Genomic DNA, 22,325 nt, shown 5'->3' with positions numbered 1-22,325 from the left:
GGACTCTCTTCAGATTCCATCCCTCTCATCTCCTTCTTTTTCATTTTTTCTCACATCTGCCGCATCTGTCTCTCAGACCAGATGAAGACATCTAATTAAGACACGTTCGTCTTCTTAGTTTGTGTTTCATTGTTTTTTCGGTTCCCCTCTGGAGAGATAATGGCACTGAAGTAATTTTGTTAGGCCAAGCTGTTTGGCCAGGAGGTTAAAGGTGAGAGTGATTCGTTTGAATTATTTCCAGGCTGAATGCACCATCATTCCAGACATGCTGTGCTAAGACAGCTGGAGCTCTTTGTGCCAATGGGAAAATGGCTGATTGATTATTTAGCCTGTCCAACTCTGTTTACGCCAGAGCAGCAGGGCTATTAGCGACAAGGCTTTATTAGCAGCTATAAGGTGATTATGGGGTATTGTCATGACAATACTATAGAAAAACATCTTAGAACCGATCCAACACTTTAGATAAGAAAGTACAACCGCTGTTTGAACTTCGTATAAGGACATAAAAACTATTTGATTCAAGAATAAATCTGTAAAATAAGTGGCTCTTCTTTTCAGATATCATACACATATTATGGGTGTGTTATCAGAGGCTGCATAATTGCTCATCAATCTCATCCCCTGTCTTTTTTATGGAGCCTGTCTCTGTCTCATATCTCCTCATACCTCACCATCATCCAGTAAACTGAAATGAGACTATGTAACTATAAAATTGATGCAGTATATCTGGTTTGCATTTTGTGATTGGCTCATATCTGCCTTGGCTCAAGTCTGTTTTAAATTATATTATTAATATTTGATTTGGTGTGACCTGATAACTGATGCATACAGCAAGTACCATGAGCAGCATGTCCCTGGTTCGACTCCTGACCATCCGGGCCATAGACTGTAAAGATATACAACATGACTGCTTTCCTAAAGTGATGTCATATCCTGCAAGTTTAGCCTAAATTAGTTATTTGATGCTATTAAATGACAGCTGAGACTGACTCCTGATTGGTTGAGCAGATGTTTATATGGGACCATGCAATTGTGGGTCCTTCTCCTGTTGGCTACTCCAGCTCTTGCTCCTTAAAAACAAGATGGTGGTGTTCAAATCGGGGCAAGGTCACACATAGGAGTTGAAGGTTCGCCACTGCTACGTTTGTGTACAGACAAGGAGAGGACAACAGGGACAGTAGCTAAGAGACTTAGGGCTATTTTCTATGAAACCAGTGGTACAACACAATGAATCAAGCCAAGTTTAATCATTATCGCTGCTGCTGACATGCTCCTGACACACAGCAGACATTTTGGTAAAGGTTACCTTGACAGCCCCACTCGTGGCCTGATGAAGAACATGGAGATTACACACGGTCGTCTGAATGAACCATTGACACCCAAAGGCCAGATGAAGTGTTCCCTGCCTCAATAAGAGGCCACTTGACTTCCAGGGAAACTTAGAGTCAAAAGAACAAGGAAATCAGTCTACACAGGTTATTTGAAGAGTTTAAGCTGAGCCTCAGTTAAGAGTCTGTCGTCATATGTCAAATGAGATACTGGTAACAGTATGTTCAAGATAGATAACACAAATACATCTCTTACATTAGATGAGGGTTGAATGGACTTGCCCAAATGATTTCAGTGAAATACCAAGAGTTTTAGGTTGAGTTGGGTTAAAAAGGTTAAATACCAACAAATATATTGATGACTTGGTAGAGACATGTTTTCAATTTTTCACAATTTCAACTTTCTCAGTTATGCCACCTTCCTTGATTACCGAACAGCATCTTTCCTCTTACACTTCTCATCTTAGCACAGTTACAATTTTGACAGGTTCAGTCATTTGTTTATCTCTACTGTAAACTCCCACAGTTGTATGTCATGAATTCTGACCTCAGACAAAGGGTCCTGCAGATGGAGACACAGACAGGCCTGTAATTCTTTCTTCTGTGTGTGGAATGATAATGATTTTGACCCTGGCCTTGGGTTAGCCTCGTCTGCCTTAGCGACGGTTACCGCTGCGCTCAAGACAGAAGGACAGACTGGCTGGCCCATGTCTGGGCCCACATCAGGGGGAGTGTGTTGTCCTGCCCTGCCCTCACTTCTGTACTCTTTTAACCAGCCACCTCCCTCCTGATGGACTGAAGGATTTATGAACAACACGCAAACTCAGGATTTACACTCACACTCACAGGTTCCTGAACCCCCCGTTGACACACAGTTGAAAGCACAACTGTTCTTATGCGCACAAATGGACATTATGGACCCTCAATTCAACAGACTTTGAGCTTAATGCAGAGCACTTAGGAAAATGATTTCTGTTGTCGCATCATTGCAGGGGTCTGCACATGTAAATGTAAGTACTGTATTACAGGCTTATGCTAATATTTATATATACAGAGGGTGCACAAAATGATTTGGACACGAGTGTAGAGTAAAATCCAGTACAAGACAAATTGCACCATGAAAATGATAAATCTGAATTAAAACACAATTTTACAGGCTTTTTTTTCTGTCAACCCTTAATTATAGAGACATAAACACTTTAAAAGACAAGAAAAGAAAGCTGTAGTGTGATATTACAGCATGGACAAAGTGATGGAGATAATATTAATGTAACAACATAGTAAAGAATAGGAAGTACTACAAATCCAACACAACACCAAAGAAACTCTTTAGGTACTAAATGTTATTGTAGAGGGTTGTTGTAGTGATACATTACTACTACGTTACTTTACATACTTTACATTGTAAGGTGCTGTAGGAATGATGTGTTGTGTCCAATGGTAGAAATAATAAGGCTAAATATCAGTGTGACGGAATAAGTTGTTGGTCCCAATGGTTTCTCTGTTGTGACCTGAATACTTCACAGTTGAATTCCTGCCAGCAGCTCATTAACATTCCGATACAGCTCTAATCACTACTGTAACGTGTGTGCATGTGCTTGTGTGTGTATGTGTGTGAGAGAGAGAGAGAGAGAGACCATGCACGTGTTGCTCTGTGAGTGAGGATGCGGCAAAAGTGTGTAAAGAAGTGCCAGCCTCAGGTGATCAGAGCCAAATGGTGTGACTGGCTCCATCGACATGCAGCGTTGTTTCTCTCGCCTCGCAAAGTGTTGAGCTGAGACTCATTTTCCTGCAAAAATTTATTGAGAATGAAGAATATGAATTCTGGAGAGTGGTGAAAGATGTGCAGTGGAAAGAGATTGTGCCCAAAACATTGCCTGACGTCAGACGGAAACAATTTTGTATTACTAGTGTCACTCTCATGTGTCTTTTTCTACTGTCTTGAATTATTGTCCAATAACCACATCTATGTCTTTGTTTGTGTCTACAGAAAGACTGTATAACTCCAATGGACGTGACTTAAGAAGAGCACTGTTCTCTCTGAAGCAAATTTTTCAGGTGACACAAACACACACACACACACACACACCTCACATGCAATTATAGTCAGTCCTTTTTTCTGCAGCTGGTTATTGTGGCCACTGTGTGCTTCCATGATGACAGGGATCTAAATCAACGTGGCATCTCTCTCTCCGTGTGTATGTCTGTGTGATTATGCATATGTCCGTGTGTGTGTGTGTGTGTGTGTGTGTGTGTGTGTGTGTGTGTGTGTGTGTGTGTGTGTGAGAGAGAGAGAATCCTTATTTTAGACTGAGACAAGTTAGTCAGCCACGGATGGCTTTTTCTGGGGCAAATAAACAAAAGCACGCAAATATAACAACACGTGGTTCTTAAATAAAGCAGTGTTGTGAGAACTTTCAAGCTGTTTACATTTTTTTGTCAACTAGCATCTATCACATCTCCCCCTTATTCCTTTTTACTCACTCACTCAGAGCAGCCAAACCAAATTTAGCAAATTGCTTTCACCCAAATCTCATGTTTATTTTCCTGTTAAAGCTCTTGAATGAAAGTAAAGCCACAGGTGAGCTGTTTGAATTTATGTGTATACACAATGCACCTAAAGTTCAGGAGTCCTGCATCTGTCCAGACAACTTATTTGAAGTGTTTTCATCTTCTTCTTTTATTTTAGTTTGAAGAAAGGTTGTAAAAGAACAACTGCAAAGTACATGGTTGTTGACATGTGGAGTGTGTATCAGCGGGCTTGAGGTGTGTGTGTATGTGTTGGGGGGGTTGTACCAACTTAAATCGTCATCACGCACATCACTGCCACCATGTGGTAAGAAATGAGAACCCAGTAATGAGCTGTGGGAGATGCTTGTTGGTGGTTCTGTGGTGTATGAAGTTACAGTTACTGTTTTAACCTGTTACACCTGTCTAATGCTTTAGGATGACAAAGATCTGGTCCATGAGTTCGTGATGGCTGAAGGTCTCACGTGTCTCATCAAGGTGGGAGCAGAAGCTGACCAGAACTACCAGAACTACATATTAAGAGGTACAGTCTCTCTCTCTCTCTCTTTCTCTCTCTCTCCCTCCCTCCCTCTCCTTCCCTCTCTCTCTCTCCCTCCCTCTGAATGCTGACAATAATAAACCATGTTAGGGGACAAGATCAGAAACAATATCAAACAATACATGTACAATATATGCACTGAACAAAGATAATACACAGCGGATTTAGTGAGTGCACAGTATGTTATTTACCAGTAAGCACAATTAATACTACAACAACCTATATTAGAACCAATAAATATATTTTATAGTAGAATCTATGCACAGTTAAGATAATAATAATACTTGAGATTAGAAATATATAATATACATATGAACTGGAAGGGCAATCAAAGGTGTGCATACATCTGTCGAAGCCAAACAGTTGCCTGAAATTCAATCAAACTGCACCAAATTGCACATAGATATCAGCTCCCTTAATGTGCCTTATTTTATTCATTAAGATCCATCCATGATTCCCTGGGGAAAAGAGGAAATCCCTTCTTCAGATCTCGATCCAAAATTAAACTTTTTTTTCCCCCTAACCAAAACCACATCCGTCATGGAAATCTGCTTAGTTATTTTGGCGTAATCTTGCTCACAAACACACATTTGAACCAACAAACAAACAGACTGGAGTGTAAACATAACGTCCGTGGCCGAGGTAATACATAAAGTAAAGAGGAACCAAGTAAATCTGATGGCTGCTGTAGATCAAGCAGGTCGGTCTGATTCCTCCATGTTGTGGCAGTCAGAGACAAACTGTCCTGCAAACAGAGCAGTCGTGATTTGTTCCCATGCATTTTGGGATTTTTTCACTAATAAAACTGTGGATGTTTATCTGTAAATTTGGAAGTGCTGTTCCCACACAATGCAGCTCTATCTCTGCAACAGTGCTTCTGCGATCATCTCACAAAGTCACTCCTTCTCCTCTCTTTCTCTTCTTTTCTCTCCCTCTCTCAGACTGACTTTCCCAACACTCCCTTCCTGTTTCTGTCTGTAATGAGCTCTGCGCTTCCCTGAGTTTTTTATAATGACACTGTGGTGTATTTAGCACATGTTTTGATTGAACAACCACACATCCGATTAGAACAGAAGTGCCTCATTTAGATCGCAGCTAACACAAATGACCACAACAGAGTAGGCATTGTTCAGCTGCTGTCATTCAGCTCCTGCAGCTTTTTCATATCTTACATGCATGCTTCCCATAATTTCCACCATCAGTAAATACACGTGAAGTTCCTAAGAGAAGGCCTTGCTTTCATTTTTCACACTTAAACATAGACAAACACACATTCCTCCCCCCACACCCATAATTCCCTCTCTCTAAACATGTGTCACAGATAATCATTTCATGAGCACTGTAATTACAGAGTGTTTTTGTTTGCTCTTAATTGTGTAATGACTGGCTATCGACAGCCATGTGATAAATCTTACAGAGGCAGCTCTGAGCAGGGAGCGGTGGTGTCAGAGGATCTGTGGTTGCTGAACAACTACCCCCCACCAGTAAAAACACAGTGTGGTGGAGGCCATTTACAGTTCTTTATTTATACAACAAGCTTTTTTTGTCAGGTGAAAGAACCCAGCTGGCATGAGGTGATTGTGTGTTGATATGACACAAGCTTTCAAATATGAAGAAATAAGAATTTAAGGTGAAGAAAGAGTCACATACAATAAGTGATTTGTTTGATGATGGTAAAAGTCTTCGAAATCCAATTAAGCATCATAGTCGTCGTTGTTTAATAATTGTTTTACAGTTAATCAGATTGCCATATGGTTGAATAGTTCTCTCCACTGTTTGTTTCTCATCCTTTTCAGATAATTTTTCATCAACTCTAAGGAACCAGTACTTTGACTCTTTGCAGATCTCCCTCTTTCTAGGATTGATTCAATTTGGCAGAATCACTTTGTTACACTTCCCTGCATTTGATTCTGAAGGTCCTGGCGTAGACCCTCTCAGCAACAGAGAGAGGTCTACGCCATATGTCCATACGCCATATAGGTGTTGAGTAGATTCCTCCCACATCCCACATGATAGTGACTTGTGATAATTCCTTTGACGCCAGCTAAACTTGTTCCGTGATAAGACACGGACCATTGACGTCACCATCCACTGGTGCCCAGCCAGGTGTTTCCATGCGGATATTTACCTTTGACCTTTGAGGCCATGCGGTACCAGCCTTTGGGACGCACATAAACCTGACCACCTGTGCTGCACTCAGCCAAGTCAGTGAGATCAGTGAAGTCATAGTCAATCTTTGGGTCAAAAAAATTGTTCCTCATTGAAGAAAAACTCGTTCACATAAGTCTGCCTTTTACAACAGTGTCAAAAAAGTCCTCAGCAGACATAACGTCATCTGTCTCCGCACATGTTTTGTCATGAAGTTGGAGCTTTTGTCCAAAAAAGATACAGCTTCAATTTTCAAATGGGAGTTCATGACTGTATGCAGACACCAGCAAGTTTCCCTCCTTTCCTCCTCCTCACACTGTGAATTCACACCAAGCAAATGTATTCAGTATGTGAAGAAGTAAGATACTTCCCCTTTTTAAAGCTGTATACTGTTCCTGATTCATCTGTACTGAAAGCTGACCATCATTACCAAATGAGAAAAACAACAGAAACCCTCACAAAGGTTGATGTGCAGATATTTCATTTGAAGAATGAACTAAATTACTTGCTGTGCACAATAATAAATAAAAGTGATGTGATATAAATGAGAGTATTTGGCAGTTTGACCCCCTTGTGATGTCATCAAGATTGAAAGGGGCATTGGTTACACACTAAGGGAAAACTGTGAGGTTTGGTTTCTGTGGGAAATCTCTGTTCAACAAAACACTGAAATTACAACTCTTTTAATTTAAACACAAGACATGTTTTTCAATGTTAGGCACTTGCCCTGGTTCTGAATAAGCAAAGAGAGAAATTAATATGAAAATATAAATACTAAGTGCAAAGGTCTTTCAGCACAGTCACAGTGTAAATGAAAGGAATAAACAGATATCAAGAACCAGATCATATAAAAGCAGAAAGCGTGTGAAACACACACTTGCTTTGTTAAAACTCCCTGTTTATTTATTTTCTCTGCCTGTCTCACTTTTTGTTTGTGTCGTTGTCTCAGCTCTGGGGCAGATCATGTTGTACGTAGACGGGATGAACGGTGTCATCAGTCACGCTGAGACAATCCAGTGGCTGTACACTCTCGTTGGTTCAAAGGTAAAAACATGCATGCATACTAAATCATCTTCGACTCCAATTACACCCAAGCACACGCAGGCTTTCATCGACTCTGAGCAGCCCATCCATTGTTTGGTGGTTAATATTTTTAGCTTCTATGCACAGCAACACACACACACACACACACACACACACACACACACACACACACACACACACACACACACACACACACACACACACACACAAATACACACACACAAATACATCTGCTACTGATTTGTATTCTGTGTCCTGACCTGAGGCTGGTGACTTTCCCCTGATTTTGCGGTACTGTGGTATTTGCTCTGGAAGTATCAGTCTTAATTCCAGTGCCTAAAGCCTGTTGTTACTTTGTTTCCATTTATTTATTTATTTATTTAATGTGGACAAATCATAGCACATATTGAGTGTGCAAAGAAATACAACCTTCCACACTATCTTTCTTAAAACAAAGTTGACTTAAGTTAACCCTAACCCAAATAAATAATAATATTGAATATATCAGGTCTATATGTATGTAACCTCGTTTGCAGAGGTAATAACTCTAAAATATACCATGATGTATGCACAGGGATAAAATATCGTTAGAATGTAATATTGACACATCACTAATTCCATTGTGCACGTTTGCTTGTATTTCTGCTCTAGTTCCGTCTGGTGTTGAAAACAGCCCTGAAGCTGTTGCTGGTGTTTGTGGAGTACTCTGAGTCCAACGCTCCGCTGCTGATAGAAGCCATCACCTCTGTGGACACAAAGAGAGGTACAGAAAACTTATTGTTCAATATGATTTGTGCTTATCTAATGACTTGGTTTAGAAAAAGGTGTGTTTGGTGGAGCAGAAACAACACAACTCATGTTTTCATTGGTGGTCTCCAGGCTGCAAGCCATGGTCCAATGCTATGGAGATCTTACAAGAGAAGGATGGAGTGGACACAGAGCTGCTGGTCTATGCCATGACCCTCGTCAATAAGGTATAGGTTAGCACAAGCAGATATACAAGTTCAACAAATATGCATGTTTTTCTGTTTTGCCAAACCAATCTTTAAAAAAAGATTCTGTCAGATTCTGGAGTTTAGCCATCAAAAGGATATCAAACCTCATCTTCACCTCTTTTTTTTTTTGCAGACACTCTCAGCGCTGCCAGACCAGGATTCATTCTATGATATGGTGGACGGTCTGGAGGAGCAGGGCATGGAGACAGTGTCCCAAAGACACTTGGGACGGAAAGGCACTGATCTGGACTTGGTTGAGCAGCTGAACATCTATGAGGTTTGAGACACACGCACATCCATTACATATATTCAGTCATGACGCTACAAGGAAAATATTGCCATCTGATGGAAGTTTTTTGTTAAAGATCAGATTTCAGCTATTAAGTGCTGCTGACGTCTAATGAATACGATGCGATGTGACTCTCTACAGTATTTATAGCACATTTGCGTAATGATAAAATTCTGGGAAGCACCGGTCACCTCACACCCAATCAACTTTTCCTCCAGATGACCCTACGGCACGAAGACGGCGACAATGACAGCCAGCCGCCACCCACGGGACGCCGGGACCGCCGACGAGCCAGCCTCGGCGGTGGGGACAAAAAGAGTGGCCTGGAGAGGAGGCGGAGCCGCAGGGCCTCCCTCGGGCGATCCGGGCACGCCTCCCCGTGCAGCCCGGCGTCTCCACAGAGAGCCGGCTTCCAGCCTTTTAGTGGACACAGAGCCGAGGACACAAGCGAGAGGTGAGAGAAAGGGGAAGATAGAGGAGTGTCAGAAGGTTTGTCACAACAGCAGAGGGAAGAAGGGGGTTGCTTTCCCGCAGGTATAGTGAGTGATTGTGATGCTGCTCAGCTGAACAGAGAAAGGCTGACTGTCTCATACCACCACTTTCTGCTCCAGGGCTCTGTCAGGTTGCCTTCCTTCCATGTAAGTTTGAAGGTCACTGGAAAAAAACAGTCAGCTGTTGACCTCGGTGACCTCCTGTCTATATTTTCCTACCACGCTCCTCACCTACATGCTGTAACAGCTATGTCACAGTGTGTCCCATGGGACTTAAAGCACATTGAGTGGGATTTTTTGGTTCTCCAATGAATCACTGGTGCTCAACTAAACAAAATAAAACAGTTCCCAGTAGCCACACAAGCCTTTAAGGTTCCAAACATGTGCATTGACAAACACAGTGCTATGCATTAATGCACAAAAAGGACAATCTGGAGCATCAGGTGCTGTTTACTCTCAGGTAAATATTTCTTCTGTGTGTTGTCTCATTCACTGTCAAAGATCCTTCACTTCTTCTACACGCCTCCTCCTCCATCTTTTAGTATGTATCAGGGCAAAAAGGGAAATTGAAAATGAGATTTTGAGCATAAAGATGTAATATTACAAGAAAAAAGTATAATTATAATATTCTGAATTCTAGAAAATCCAGCAAGCAGCAAGGAGAACTTGTATTCGCTGGAATTTCACTTATTCTGGATCTAAAATCTTTAACAAATCTCACAGTTTTTTGAGAAACAATGAAACACCTTTGAATAGAACACACATCAACGTAATCTATGACAGCCTCACAGTCATCCGCTACCAAATATGTCCTCCTCCACAAAAGCTAATTTCCTCCAAGTCTATGTGTATCTTTCTATATAATAGAAATAGTTTCCTGCACAATCTTATCAAAGATGTGATACTTTTTTCTCATAATACAAAAACTGTATTCCTGTAGATTTACAACTTTATTCTCTTAATATTATGACTTTATTTGGAATATCCGTCTATTCATATCTGACTTTATTTGGTACATTTGTGACTTTTTACATCTTTCTTCTCATAAATCCACAACCTTTCTTGTAATATTAGGACTTTTGTTGTTCTCGTAGATTTACAACTTAATTCTCGTAATATTACTGCATTTTACTTGTATATTGACAACCTTTCTCTTCTAATATCAAAACTGGATATCATTTTTTCCCTTTAAGTGGCCCTTATACTCGTCATACTCTCATACTGGCAGGTTGTAACCTGACTGAAGCACATTCTGTCCCATGCCTCAGCTAGTGTTAAAGCAGTATGTGTGGGTGCGTGTGTGAGCACCAGGACATCTGTTTACCTTAGAAATAAAGGAAAAATGTGTGCAACTGTGAGAATTTGTTAACATGTGGCTTTTCGGATGACGTGATGGGTGAAAGTTGTTGAGACTATCCTGCTTCGTATTATGCATGCACACAGAAAAACAAACACAGCCTTTACTGGCCATCCCCGTTCTTCACACACACATGGCTCCAGTCTTGTGGAACGATACCTGCAGCACACGGCAACTCGACTACATCATCAAGGCTCATCTGGTATCACTAGACAAAAGCGTTTGGGGACACCGATCTCAAGTCAGTTGTTCAGCCGTGGTGTGCTTCCCTCTCAGTATTCCCTCTCCTCCTCCCTGTCGTCACATTCTGTCCTCATGTGCATGTAAAACTAACTGGAGGCATGGAGTGTGTAATGAGAAACATTCATCCACCCTTTCTCCTGTTTCTGTTTTGTGTATTGGCTCGTCTTAATCCTTTTGTTTCTCTATCACTTTATCTCCATCTGATTGGTGCCATGTCTTTTTTGCTGTTGTCGTGGAACAAATGTTTGTGTGGTTTAGTATCGTGCAGCTGTAAACATAATTTCCACCCATCAATCCTCTCATCTAACCCTCCATCTCTCCATTACTTTTGTTCCATCTCTTCAAAAGTGTGGTAATTTCTACTTGCATGCCATTCTCATGTATCGCATCATCTTTCACTTCATCCTTCCTTTACATTTTCCACTCAACCATTCATCCATCCACCCACCCACCGCCCCCACAGAGAGGAGGAGTGTGAGGAAGGAGTAGAGGAGGAGGGGGAGGAGGAGGAGAGTCCAGTGACAGAGTCTGACTCCGATGAGCAGGAGGGGGATAATACAGTGTCTAATCAGAACACCCCCAGGTATTCTAGGACATGGTGGTAAAATGGAAATGAAATAATGTTCTGTGGTCCTCCTGTGTATCTCGGGGCTCTATATGTAGCGTCACTGTTTTCTGTTGTTTATCTGGTGGGTTTGATTTTCTTGTGATCAACGTACTGTCTATAGTGGTATTTAAGTGCATTACTCTGCAGCCCTTTATCATGTTAAAGGGTTTCTCTTTCATTTAAACATTCATCCATGTATTATCTCAATCCATTCCTCTGTTCCTAGCCCAGCTAGACATCCATCCATCATTCATAGAACAACTGTCCAGTCCATCACCATCACTTCCAGAAAGGGGAGTATAAAGGAGGAAGAGCAGACTCAGATTGAACCACGTCAAGAATCTACCCTCCACACCCCCTCTCCTCCGGTTTCCTCCCCTCTCAGCCCCCCATCCCAGCCCTCCATTCTGGCCACACTGCTGGCCAGGAAGAGGCCTACTGTCACCGTCCCGGCTACCAAAGAGGTCAGCCCGCCGCTGCGCGGCAGCTCTCGGCCCTCCCCCGACTGCCTGCCCTACCTGCCCCACTCGCCCTTCCACCTCTTCTCCTACGACCTTGATGAGGAGCAGTCACCACCGGCTCCAGTCAAACCCAGTGAGGAGTCACCCAAAACACCATCTCCCAGGTCAGAGGGACAATGTTCAGAGCTCAGCGTCCCGTGAGAAGCACTGAAAACTTTTCTCTCTTTTCTTTGACGTCGCACTTTCTGCACCAACTTGGATCTCTTTGCACCACTTGTGTTATTCATCACCTTCCCTTGTCACCAGTTCCTTTCACTTCTTTGACTGCTCGGCTTCTCACCTTCAGTCTGTCTGTGCACTTCTTACTTTCACTTTTGTTTCTATTTCTTCTTAATTCTGCCACTGCATTGATGTCCAGATGTCTCTTGAGTTCTTCTTCTGTTTATCTGTATTTTCTTCCATACTTCTTATTATTTTTACAGAACGTGGCATTTTTTCATTCTTATTTTCTCCATTCACTGTCCTCTTTATTAGGTGTATTGCACTGCTGTGTTTGATATTTCTTATGTTGGATATAATTCTTTTTAATGTGACCTACATGTCACCAATACATAGCTTCTTATGATAATCCTACAGTCAGATATTTACAGGCATGAGTAATTCTGCAAATTGAAACAGAAATGGAGCTCCACGTGTTCACCTGTAATTCACAGAGGTGCCATGATGCTTAAAATCTTTGACACCCTTGCAAAATATTAATATTTCACCCCTTGTTATTTTGCATGTGGTACCAGACTCTTGAGTAATATACCTGTAGCTTAAAAAAGTTGTCACCTGCCAACACTTGCTAAATGAGCTCTCCAAGATATATATATGTTTTAGTAGTGGCTTGATGTGAAGAGAAACACCTTGCCCGGAGTTTCCCAGAAACACACACGAGTAAACACCACAGCAGTTACTAATAAGGGTCACTCTAGTGTTGCACCAACAGCATTCCCATTATGTAACAAGGTGTCACATTCGTCTCTCGCCACCAATTTTCACACTGACTAGTCGGTCAGCGTGGTGTCGGGTGAATGGACGACTGGAGAGAGGTTGCTCACTGTCACACGTTTTGTCCCCTCTTCTCTTATTCAGGAATGGAGGTTTCACGTCCTACTCGTCCCTCAGCAGTCCGAGTACCCCGACCACCTCCAGGTGAGAGGACCAACATGTGCCTGCACATGTACATGAAAACGTCCCTAAAACACACACTCTGGCACTGAAAACATGTTCACTTTTAAGTGTGTTTGTATAAAGAAAAAGGCACACAGCTGATCTGTGTGCAGCCTCATGGTGAACACATTCCGAATGTGATCTCATGTCTCTGGTTCCTTAATGAAAAAGCTGCTTTTATTTCCTCACAGACATTAAAATATGATTTACGATGTGTGACATTCATAGTTACACATATACAAGCTCTGAACATGCCAGGAGCACATGTTGGTTCACAAACAGATTAGGCTGTTTATCTTCTCATATTGCTTCACATTGGTACAGCAGATTAAAACAGATGAACAGGGATACAGCATCATTAAAAAATAATAAATAAGGTTTTTTTTTCATTATGGCATGCCTCTGACCATGAATAACAGTGGTTTAATCAGTCGATTTAAACATTATTTTCTTGCTCTCTTCTTCAGGCCTGCTCTGGGAGGTCTCCTGTCCTCCTCCTACCGACAGCACCAGGAGTCTCTGGCTGCCGAGCGAGAGCGCCGCCGTGTGGAGAGAGAGGAGAGGCTTCAGAGGATAGAGCGAGAGGAGCGGAACAAACACAGGTGAGTCAGTGCTGGCTTTGTGTTTGAAACGGCCCCAAGCAGTTTGAGATCAGCGAATAGATCTCATGAAGAGAGAATAAATGATAGAGTTGTAATATGATAACTCCATGAAGCCAGAGGACTCACGACGCACCAATAAAAAAACAAGAATGAGCAAACCTGAAGCAGCAGTGGCCAAACTGTCTTGAGTTTTTGTCTCTATATTTATATTAGTGAAGGTCCAAAAACACAGGAACATAAAATTTCCATAAAGAAAAGTAAAATAATCTTTCATGACACCTCCCTGCCTCATAGATAGGGTTTTACCTGATTCATACATTTCCACCCTGAGGCTGCAAAGATGGCCCTAGAGTCTCTGATGTTGTTAGGCAACTAGAGAAGAGCCCGAAATAAATAACCCATTTAGTGTTTGGGTCCACTTAACACTTTAGGAGTCTCAGGGGTAAACAGTGTTGCAGCAGAGGTAACCCCTTCTTCAGACGTAATAAAACAACAGACCAGTGTTGTGTCATCCAAGTGTCTGCAAGCCCTGACATTCAGTGTGCCCTTGGGCGAGAGTTTTCCAGAGTGTCCGTGAGAACGTGAACGTGCCTCCGAGGAGGATATCAGAGGATATTTATGCTTAAAACATTGTGTAAATGATGCTGATTCAAATCGAATTTGAACGTCAGGGCTTCTGGAAAGTTAAGTGACACCACATGAGCAGTATGGAGGCATATTATGTTTTGTTTCTGTTGAATAATTAACTTTAGAGGTTCTGGTTTTCAGATTTATCTTACATTTAGACGGAGCCAGTCTAGTTATTTCCCACTGTCTTTATGCTAAGCTAAGCTAACTGACCCCTGGCTGTAGCAGAGTTTCCTCTCAGCAAGAATACAATAAAGTGTATTTTCCAAAATATCAAACAACTGTGACAACTGCAAAATAAAAAGTAACCATGCATTAATAAAAAAAGTATTCATATGAAATAGATGTAATAGATTACTATATATTTAATTACAATACAGATGATGTAAAGGGTTAAAGATAACTCAAATATCAAGGAAAGGATAAGCATGAGTTTGCATGAAGAATTACAAATAATTCAAGAATAAATAATGCGTAAAATAAATGCAAAAGTATACATGAAAATCCATTATAATCTAATTTAAAAAAGAGACTAACAGAGTTAAGAAAGTGGTTTTATGAGAAACACATGAGGATTATGGGTTACAGCAGTACCTTAAATGCTTGATGTGCATGACGTGCAAATGTGTTGTATTTACACTGGCAGGTCTACAGAGGACAGACAGGGGAACGCTACAATTGTTCTGCTTTTAAATTCTGTTTGTGTGTCTCTCTCAGCCGTGACTATGTGGATAAAATGGAAGAGGCCCGACTTGCACGGGAGGAGAGGTAAGTGTGTGCTCTAAATCAAAACAACACACATTTGGAACAGCTGAACTCGTGGTTTGGGAAGCTCAGTAATAGTGTAATTGTTTTCAGGCTAATGTGGGTATGCCCGATCCATTGGTACCACCCCCGAGCTTCTACGACCTTTGGAAGGGTTAGGGTTAGGGTCGTGATTAGGGTTAGGGTTAGGGTTAGGGTTAGGGATGAAAACCCATTGGAGATCAAGATATTCTTCAATAACTTTCTTTCTGAATGTCATAGAGATTTGGAAGTTTGTTCCATCTCCACTAAAAAGGTGCCCTTCGCTGCCAGAGGCTGCGGGGGTGGGGGTGGAGGGGGTGTCCGTCGAGCAGATTTTCTCTTCTCTGTCCGCCTGTTTTCGTCTCTTTCTTAAGGAGTTGCATTTTAACTGCTGCCTTCTGCTAGCTGCCGGATTGCTTTGGCTGCCTGTTGTGAGAAAATCAGATTCCAGGATTCATCAGGCTTTTCACACTGAATGACCCTGCACACACACACACACACACACACACACACACACACACACACACACACACACACACACACACACACACACACACACACACGTTCACGCCCACTCAGAAACAGTTTTTTCTCAAGCATTTATCGATTTAAACAGACACAAGAAGAGTTTTCATATAATAAATCTATGTTTGTCTAGAGATGGAAATCACAGGAAGAAAGAGATTTACCAAAGAGGGTATGTGAGGTCACAATCAGATAGAGCTGAGCCTGGACTGATAACAAATGTATAAAAGCCAAAACCAACACGATGATCATCTCAATATTTAAAAGTATGAGTAGGTAAAGCTCCTGTTTCCTCCTCTCCTTATTCTTCTCCCTTTCCTATGTTTGCTTCTTCTTCTTCTACCGACACTTGAAACTTTATATACTGTGCCAAGTGCTTCTTCTGTTGGCTCAGACAACTTTCAATGTAAGTCCAGCAGATATAACAAAGCGAAAAGAAATAAAGTGAGACAGAGAGAAAGACAAACAAAGAGCACTTGGAGGAAACAAGATACAGCACACCTGCACAAAACAGACCTGAATGGAATATGATGTCCTCACGTCAGACAACTGTATCAACTGTTCACTGTGTACTCACCATAGACTGTATGAAAGGTCCTCCATGTCTGATAAAATGATGTGGAAGTTCTTAAAAGTGCAATACTGGCTCAAAAAAATCTCTGCCTCCATAGACTGCTACTCAAAAAACACCAACAATTCTCTCATGAAATATTAAGTCAATAATTGAAAGTAATATATAAATTAATAAGATATTAAGGCTAAAATAGCAGTAGGTTAGGGGGCGTGGCACCTTTCATCTGGGATGATTGATTCTATTTCTGGACCATAGACTGGTGCTAACTTAGGTTGGACTGAAACGATCCCCTAAGTGTAATGCAAATAGTTTTTATTAATTAAAACCTGTGAAATAAGGTTAACGTGGCAAAGAACACAATTTAATTCCTGTGTTTGGTTCAATCAGATCAAACTAAGATGTTGAACATGGGGTGGAACATATTGGTTGCATTACCAAACCCAGCTTTAAGTAATAGTACATATTATGTACAAAATGCCAATGATTTTTACAACCATTATATTTCATTATATATCATATAATTATGATTATTATTATTATTATGAAGTCAAATGTATATATATATATATATATTCAACTAAGGCACTAAAGCACTTCAGTAAATCTTGTTACACTCCACCTCTGCTTTCATCTGAAGTTTTATACAGTGGTAATATCAGGTTAATGTGATGATATTGATGCTTAGTAATTGTAACTATTCAGACACATGAGGTACATAAATATCTATAAACAGCACAAGACTGTCCTCTGAAGTTTGTTCAAACACTCAACACATCTTATTTATTCAGCGTGTAAGGACATACAGCACATCGAAGGTTGTGCTCCAAGTTCAAGTGCACAATACACAGTTGGCTCACTCACTCCATTTCAACAACACACACACATATTAGTATCCAGTTTCTTCAGCCCTCTGAAGTGGCCTTATGCTAATGAACTCTGAACAGAAGCTCCACACATTCATGGTACGGTGGGAAAGAAGGAGGGCTTAGAGACAGACAGAGAGAGAGAGAGAGAGAGAGAGAAGGAGAGAGGGGTTTGACTCAGTGCCCGAAAGCTCTGTTCTGGCCGGCAGGTTGAATGGTAAAGTTTTGTAGAGGGAGAACAGGAGGATGAAGAGAAAAAGGACGAGAAATGAAAAAGGACGAGGATGATGGAGGCGCATCTCGAACAGGTTTACTCTGATTCACTTCTGATGTTTGGCCTTTCTGCAGCCAAACCCACATGGACTTCTCCCATTTCTCTCATCCGTCTTTTGTCTTGTCTTTCTTCTTTTCCCCCTCACACTCTTCTTTCCTCACACTACATTTTTGCATGTTTGGACTGATGGGTGTTTGGCTACAGAGGAGAGAAAAGGAGAGGAGGAAGGTGAACCTCAAAACGAGTGATGAATGTATTGAAATTTTGTGGACGATTAATGGAGTAAAGTAGATGAGTGACATGGGCTTACATTGTAGTGTGTAAAGATGTTGGGCAGCTGTAGAAGAGAAAACATTGAGGAACGGTCTGAGTGTTTTTAATGTAAATACAGCAGGTTCAAAGTTTGTGATGCATTCAGGTAAACTGACAGATTGGTAGCCAGTGGTTTAATCTTTCTAGTTGTGACAGGCACGATTTATGGTGCATCATCTCAGACTTGTATTTTCACCTGTTTTATTCTCCTTCTCCCTCCATCTTAGGTATAAGAATGTGGAGCGTATAGCAGCAGAGGAGTTCGAAAAAGAGCGTGTGCGGGTGTCGAGGACTCGCCCTGACCTTAACCTGCCTTTTACGCCCTCTGAGGCCTGGCCCTCGTCATCGCGCAGCAGCACCCCATCCTCATTTGCCTCACAAGAGGACGCAGAGGTTGACCTTGAAGGCGAGACCCCCTCCACCCCCTATACGCACTCTGAGACAGGTAGGACAACCGAGAGCACTCAGATTAACCATTAACACAGTACGGGTATGGCTGTTATTAACTAGTTAAAATGTGCTTCTCCTGCTAGTCCTGCTAGCGCTACTATAAAAAAAAGAATCTCAAGGTATTAGCTGATCCCATACACAGTGAATTACTTTATGGTTAATGGACTGTATAGTGCTTTCCAATGTTATCAACCAAGCACATTAATGCACACATTCACACAGCACTTCTATACTTTCTTTCATCCATCATTCCTACACTGTCGACACAGACCTCAGGGGCACTTTGGGTTCAGTGTCTTGCCCAATGACACTTCCGAATGCAGACTGGAGGTGCCAGGGTTCGAACCATGACCTTCTGGTTAGTGGACGACCCTTTCTACCTCCTGAGCTGGTATTATAACAAGTGATGGGGGAAGAAATATTGAATTCAACTCAGTTTCAAAGTTGTTATCTTGAACATTTTAGTCCTGGTTTATTTGGCGGCACCAGGAGAAACAACAGAGCAGCAACTGGTGTGTTTGTTTATAGTTCTGCCAAACAAAGTCAAGTTTTAATAAACAATTGGACAGTAATTGGAACCGCACTCTGATTTCATGCTTCACACACTGTGAGTGGATTTGAGTTGTCAGTAATAGACAACAGCAGGGGCACAGACTGGAGTCATGCTGCACGCTACCTGCAACTCCTCATCCAATAGCTCATATTTAACACTGATCTGCCGTCACATGCGACCACGTCTGATGTTGTTTCAATGTAAGATCACTGTCAGTGCCAAAGCTGGATTCCATGCATGTTCTCCTGTGAGCCCCTATTGCGTGTGAAGTCAGTCCAATGTAGGAATGGTTGACTCTGCCACAAAATAACTATACATAGAGAAGTAATGACTGAATGTGTACACAATGCATTTGATGGATGTTGCTAAAAATATGTTGCCTCAAAATAGCTTTTATAAATTTGGCTTGAGGATTATAACTTAAATATTGTATTCTGAGGTAAAGAGACCTTATATGACTTTGGATTCTACTGGTTGAAACTTATAATTAAAACCAAAAGGCCACAAGATCAATTCCCAACAGTGCGCCCCCAAAGCAATCACTCTTAACCTTAAATTGTTTCAGCTCGCAGCCTGCCATTTAAATTAGCATGCAGGCGTGAGTAAAAGAGCGAGCGGAGAGACGGATTGTGGAAAATATTGCAGCAGAGCAGAAAGAGAAAGAAACACAGAAAGAGGATGAAGGGTGAAAGGGTCAGGTGGGTTTTTGAAAGGGCTTTTTGAAAAGTGCGATGCCAAAACATCTCGTGTAAGAAAACAGCCTAGTGTCGGCGTCTATGCAAAGCCGTGAGCTGAGGTACTGTAGGTGAGTGTATGAGGCCTTGGAGCGGCATGTTATTCTAACCCCGCCTTCATCACTGCACCGACTGTGCTGTTGAGTTACGTGTGTGCACCATGTACGTGAGTGTGTTTTGACGTAAACAGGAACTTAATTCTTCATTTCCTGTTCATATCCTGGTCCTGTGACAACCCGGCTTTGTGTAGCCGCCACATTTTTTGCATTAGTGTTCGGGTGTGTGTTTTTGTTTTTCATGTTAGTGTGTGTGTTTTGATACAGGGGTTTCCCATGTGCAAACACTGGGACCTTTAAAATCAAAGGCCGCCATGTCACATGTTTCAAGCAGTATTTCATTGCTGTCATACAGAAAGCTTCTGTGTGAATGGAGGGATCATGTTAAATCAGTCCAAGAGATAAAGATAGTAAATCACAGTCCTTAAGAGTAACTATAAGTAACACACACTTTTTATCACAGGAGAGGCAGATGATTCCAGTGCCAGTGTAGAAACGGGGGGACAAGAAACAGAGGCCGTCGCTGAGGAGGAGGAAGAGCAGAAAGAAGAGGAGGAGGAAGAAGAAGAAGTGCGGGAGGAAACTCCGGCAGAGAAGGAGGAGATAGTCGACGAGTACGAACAGGAACCGGAGAAGGAGAGAGAGGAGGTGGAAGAGGACAGCGGCATCCTGAGCGACAAGGAACGGCAGAATGAAGAAGTAAATGAGAAGGACAACTGCTCGGCCTCAAGCATCTCCTCTGCCAGCAGCACCCTGGAGAGAGAGGAGAGGGGGAGCGCTGAGGATGGTGGGTAGTCTTTTTTACTGAAAAGCATTTGATTTGACCTTTCAGTTACATTTATAATTTATTCACAACTACTTAATACAGATTAACATCCATCCTGAGTGATCACATCATAAGTGGTCAGCAATAAGTAAAGGTCTAAATGTGGCCAAATGTGTCCTGAGATGCAATGTAGCCCCAATATTAACACTGACCTCCTCATGATTGATACTTTTCTTCTACAATGTTAAAGTTCTACATCTTTTAACGTCTCTCTTTTACTCCCTTCCTCAGGCTTTAAGGAAGGAGAGGTGAACGGGCAGTGCAGCAAACTCCTCAACAGCAAACTCTTCATGCTGGACATGCTGTACTCCCAGAACAAGAAGCCCAGTGATGAGGAGGAGGAAGAGGAGGATGCAGAGAAGGAGAAAGAGAGAGGAGAGGGGGAGGACAAAGAAACCCAGGAGGAGGCTGAGGAGCAGCTGGGCAATGATGAGGGGAGCAACAACAGGGCTGACAAGTCAGAGCACCACGGCAGCATCCGACAGTTCGCTGAGCGATTCGGAGACTTGATTAAGGACCTGGGAGCAGCCCACCCTGACCCTGACGGTACCGCCAACGAGCCCCCTCCTCCCCCACCCAAGAAGGAATCTGACACGATCTGGGACCAGCTCCTGGCCAGCCCTCGAGAGCTGCGCATCGGGGACATCAACTTCACGGACCTAACGGAGGAAGATGACAAGGACATCCTGGACGCCGTTTTGATGGGTGGATGTGGCGACCTCCCTCCCCCACCTCCTCCTCCGCCCTGCTTCCCTCCACCTCCACCCATGCTGGGTAGCTGCCCACCACCTCCTCCCTTGTTTGGGATTATGAGGCCTCCACCTCCTCCTTTCTTTAGTTCTTCAATCCCAGTGCCTCCACCCCCAGAGCCGCCTCTGTTCAACAAGAAGAAGAAGACAATCAGGCTCTTTTGGAGCGAGGTGAGTCAAGACACGAACAGCTTCTTCGATTACCATGTGAACTAAGGCTTTTCAGAAAAGTGAGAAAATGACAACTCCAACAATTAAACTATGGTGAGCAATGCATGCAGACGTTCAGGTTTTCTCTACATCTGGAGGTATCAAGTAATTTAGGTTTGTCAGTATTTAACACATTTTCTTGGTTGGACAGATGATCCTGCACGTCAACATGAAGAGTTCATTAAGACACAATGTTTCCATTAGCCTGTTAAGGGGCCATCAAAGACTATGACTCACTCACCGTGTTCCTTTTGCTGCTGTTATTATGTGATTCCTTGTTTCTCGTTTATCTATTTTATTGTCGGAAATAAAAACCTCATACACGTCTCTGCTTCATGTTTGTGAACAGGTGCGTCCGGCAGACTCCCAGTACAAAGATTACAAGAGAAGCGGCGACTCGTTCTGGTCAAAACTGGAAGCAGTGAAGTTGGACACGGCAAAACTGGAACACCTGTTTGAGACAAAGTCGAAGGAAATGCCAGTTACAAAGGTAAGGCCCACAATCGTTGTCCACTACACTGAACCATAATAGAGGAGCTGTTAGTCATTAATTATCAAATTATTTAAAATTCAAATGTTGCAGCGATTTCAAAATGTGACACGTTGCCCATAGATGGTGCTGTCATACCAGAATCGATTTTTTAACTACTGTACACCATCATCATGCGTTATGGTTGCCTAGCACCATCATTATTATTTCTGTGTGGGAAACACTCGCTGCCGTTTCATCACACCCTTCATTATGCTAGTCACAGTCTGTAGGTTAAGCGTCCATTATATCCAGTACTCGAAAGCTGTTGTTTTAAGTGAGGTCATGTGTCCTGATCCCCACTGAAACAGGGGAGCGTTGAATCCCTCGTAATTCTCACAAAGCCTTTAAATAAGAAAAGTATGGTGTCCTGAATGAGGGGAGCTGAAGCCAGACATCTCACACTTTGA

At 42.2% G+C, this 22,325-nt stretch overlaps 1 protein-coding gene across 4 annotated transcripts in view; it reads left to right on the top strand.

Annotated features, from left to right (window-relative positions):
• Window positions 1–22,325, top strand: part of fhod3a (formin homology 2 domain containing 3a) — a 54,405-nt gene that overhangs the window by 25,423 nt on the left and 6,657 nt on the right. For 2 of the 4 annotated variants that reach the window (XM_069516391.1, XM_069516390.1), the window contains exons 4-20: window positions 3,319–3,386; window positions 4,275–4,380; window positions 7,493–7,587; window positions 8,239–8,350; window positions 8,467–8,561; window positions 8,716–8,859; window positions 9,090–9,325; window positions 9,483–9,509; window positions 11,426–11,545; window positions 11,796–12,194; window positions 13,168–13,227; window positions 13,713–13,847; window positions 15,192–15,242; window positions 18,036–18,253; window positions 20,065–20,388; window positions 20,659–21,347; window positions 21,736–21,876. In XM_069516391.1, the coding sequence (XP_069372492.1) occupies window positions 3,319–3,386; window positions 4,275–4,380; window positions 7,493–7,587; window positions 8,239–8,350; window positions 8,467–8,561; window positions 8,716–8,859; window positions 9,090–9,325; window positions 9,483–9,509; window positions 11,426–11,545; window positions 11,796–12,194; window positions 13,168–13,227; window positions 13,713–13,847; window positions 15,192–15,242; window positions 18,036–18,253; window positions 20,065–20,388; window positions 20,659–21,347; window positions 21,736–21,876 (3,020 nt within the window). The remainder of the gene's footprint in view (window positions 1–3,318; window positions 3,387–4,274; window positions 4,381–7,492; window positions 7,588–8,238; window positions 8,351–8,466; window positions 8,562–8,715; window positions 8,860–9,089; window positions 9,326–9,482; window positions 9,510–11,425; window positions 11,546–11,795; window positions 12,195–13,167; window positions 13,228–13,712; window positions 13,848–15,191; window positions 15,243–18,035; window positions 18,254–20,064; window positions 20,389–20,658; window positions 21,348–21,735; window positions 21,877–22,325) is intronic. The other 2 variants (XM_020090693.2, XM_020090694.2) reach the window with 2 other exon arrangements.

The sequence above is a fragment of the Paralichthys olivaceus genome, chromosome 20 (assembly GCF_024713975.1).
Source record: "Paralichthys olivaceus isolate ysfri-2021 chromosome 20, ASM2471397v2, whole genome shotgun sequence".
Classification (NCBI taxonomy): domain Eukaryota; kingdom Metazoa; phylum Chordata; class Actinopteri; order Pleuronectiformes; family Paralichthyidae; genus Paralichthys; species Paralichthys olivaceus.
The sequence above is the reverse complement of the archived record's forward strand: the minus strand, read 5'-3'. Positions and strand labels throughout refer to the sequence as shown.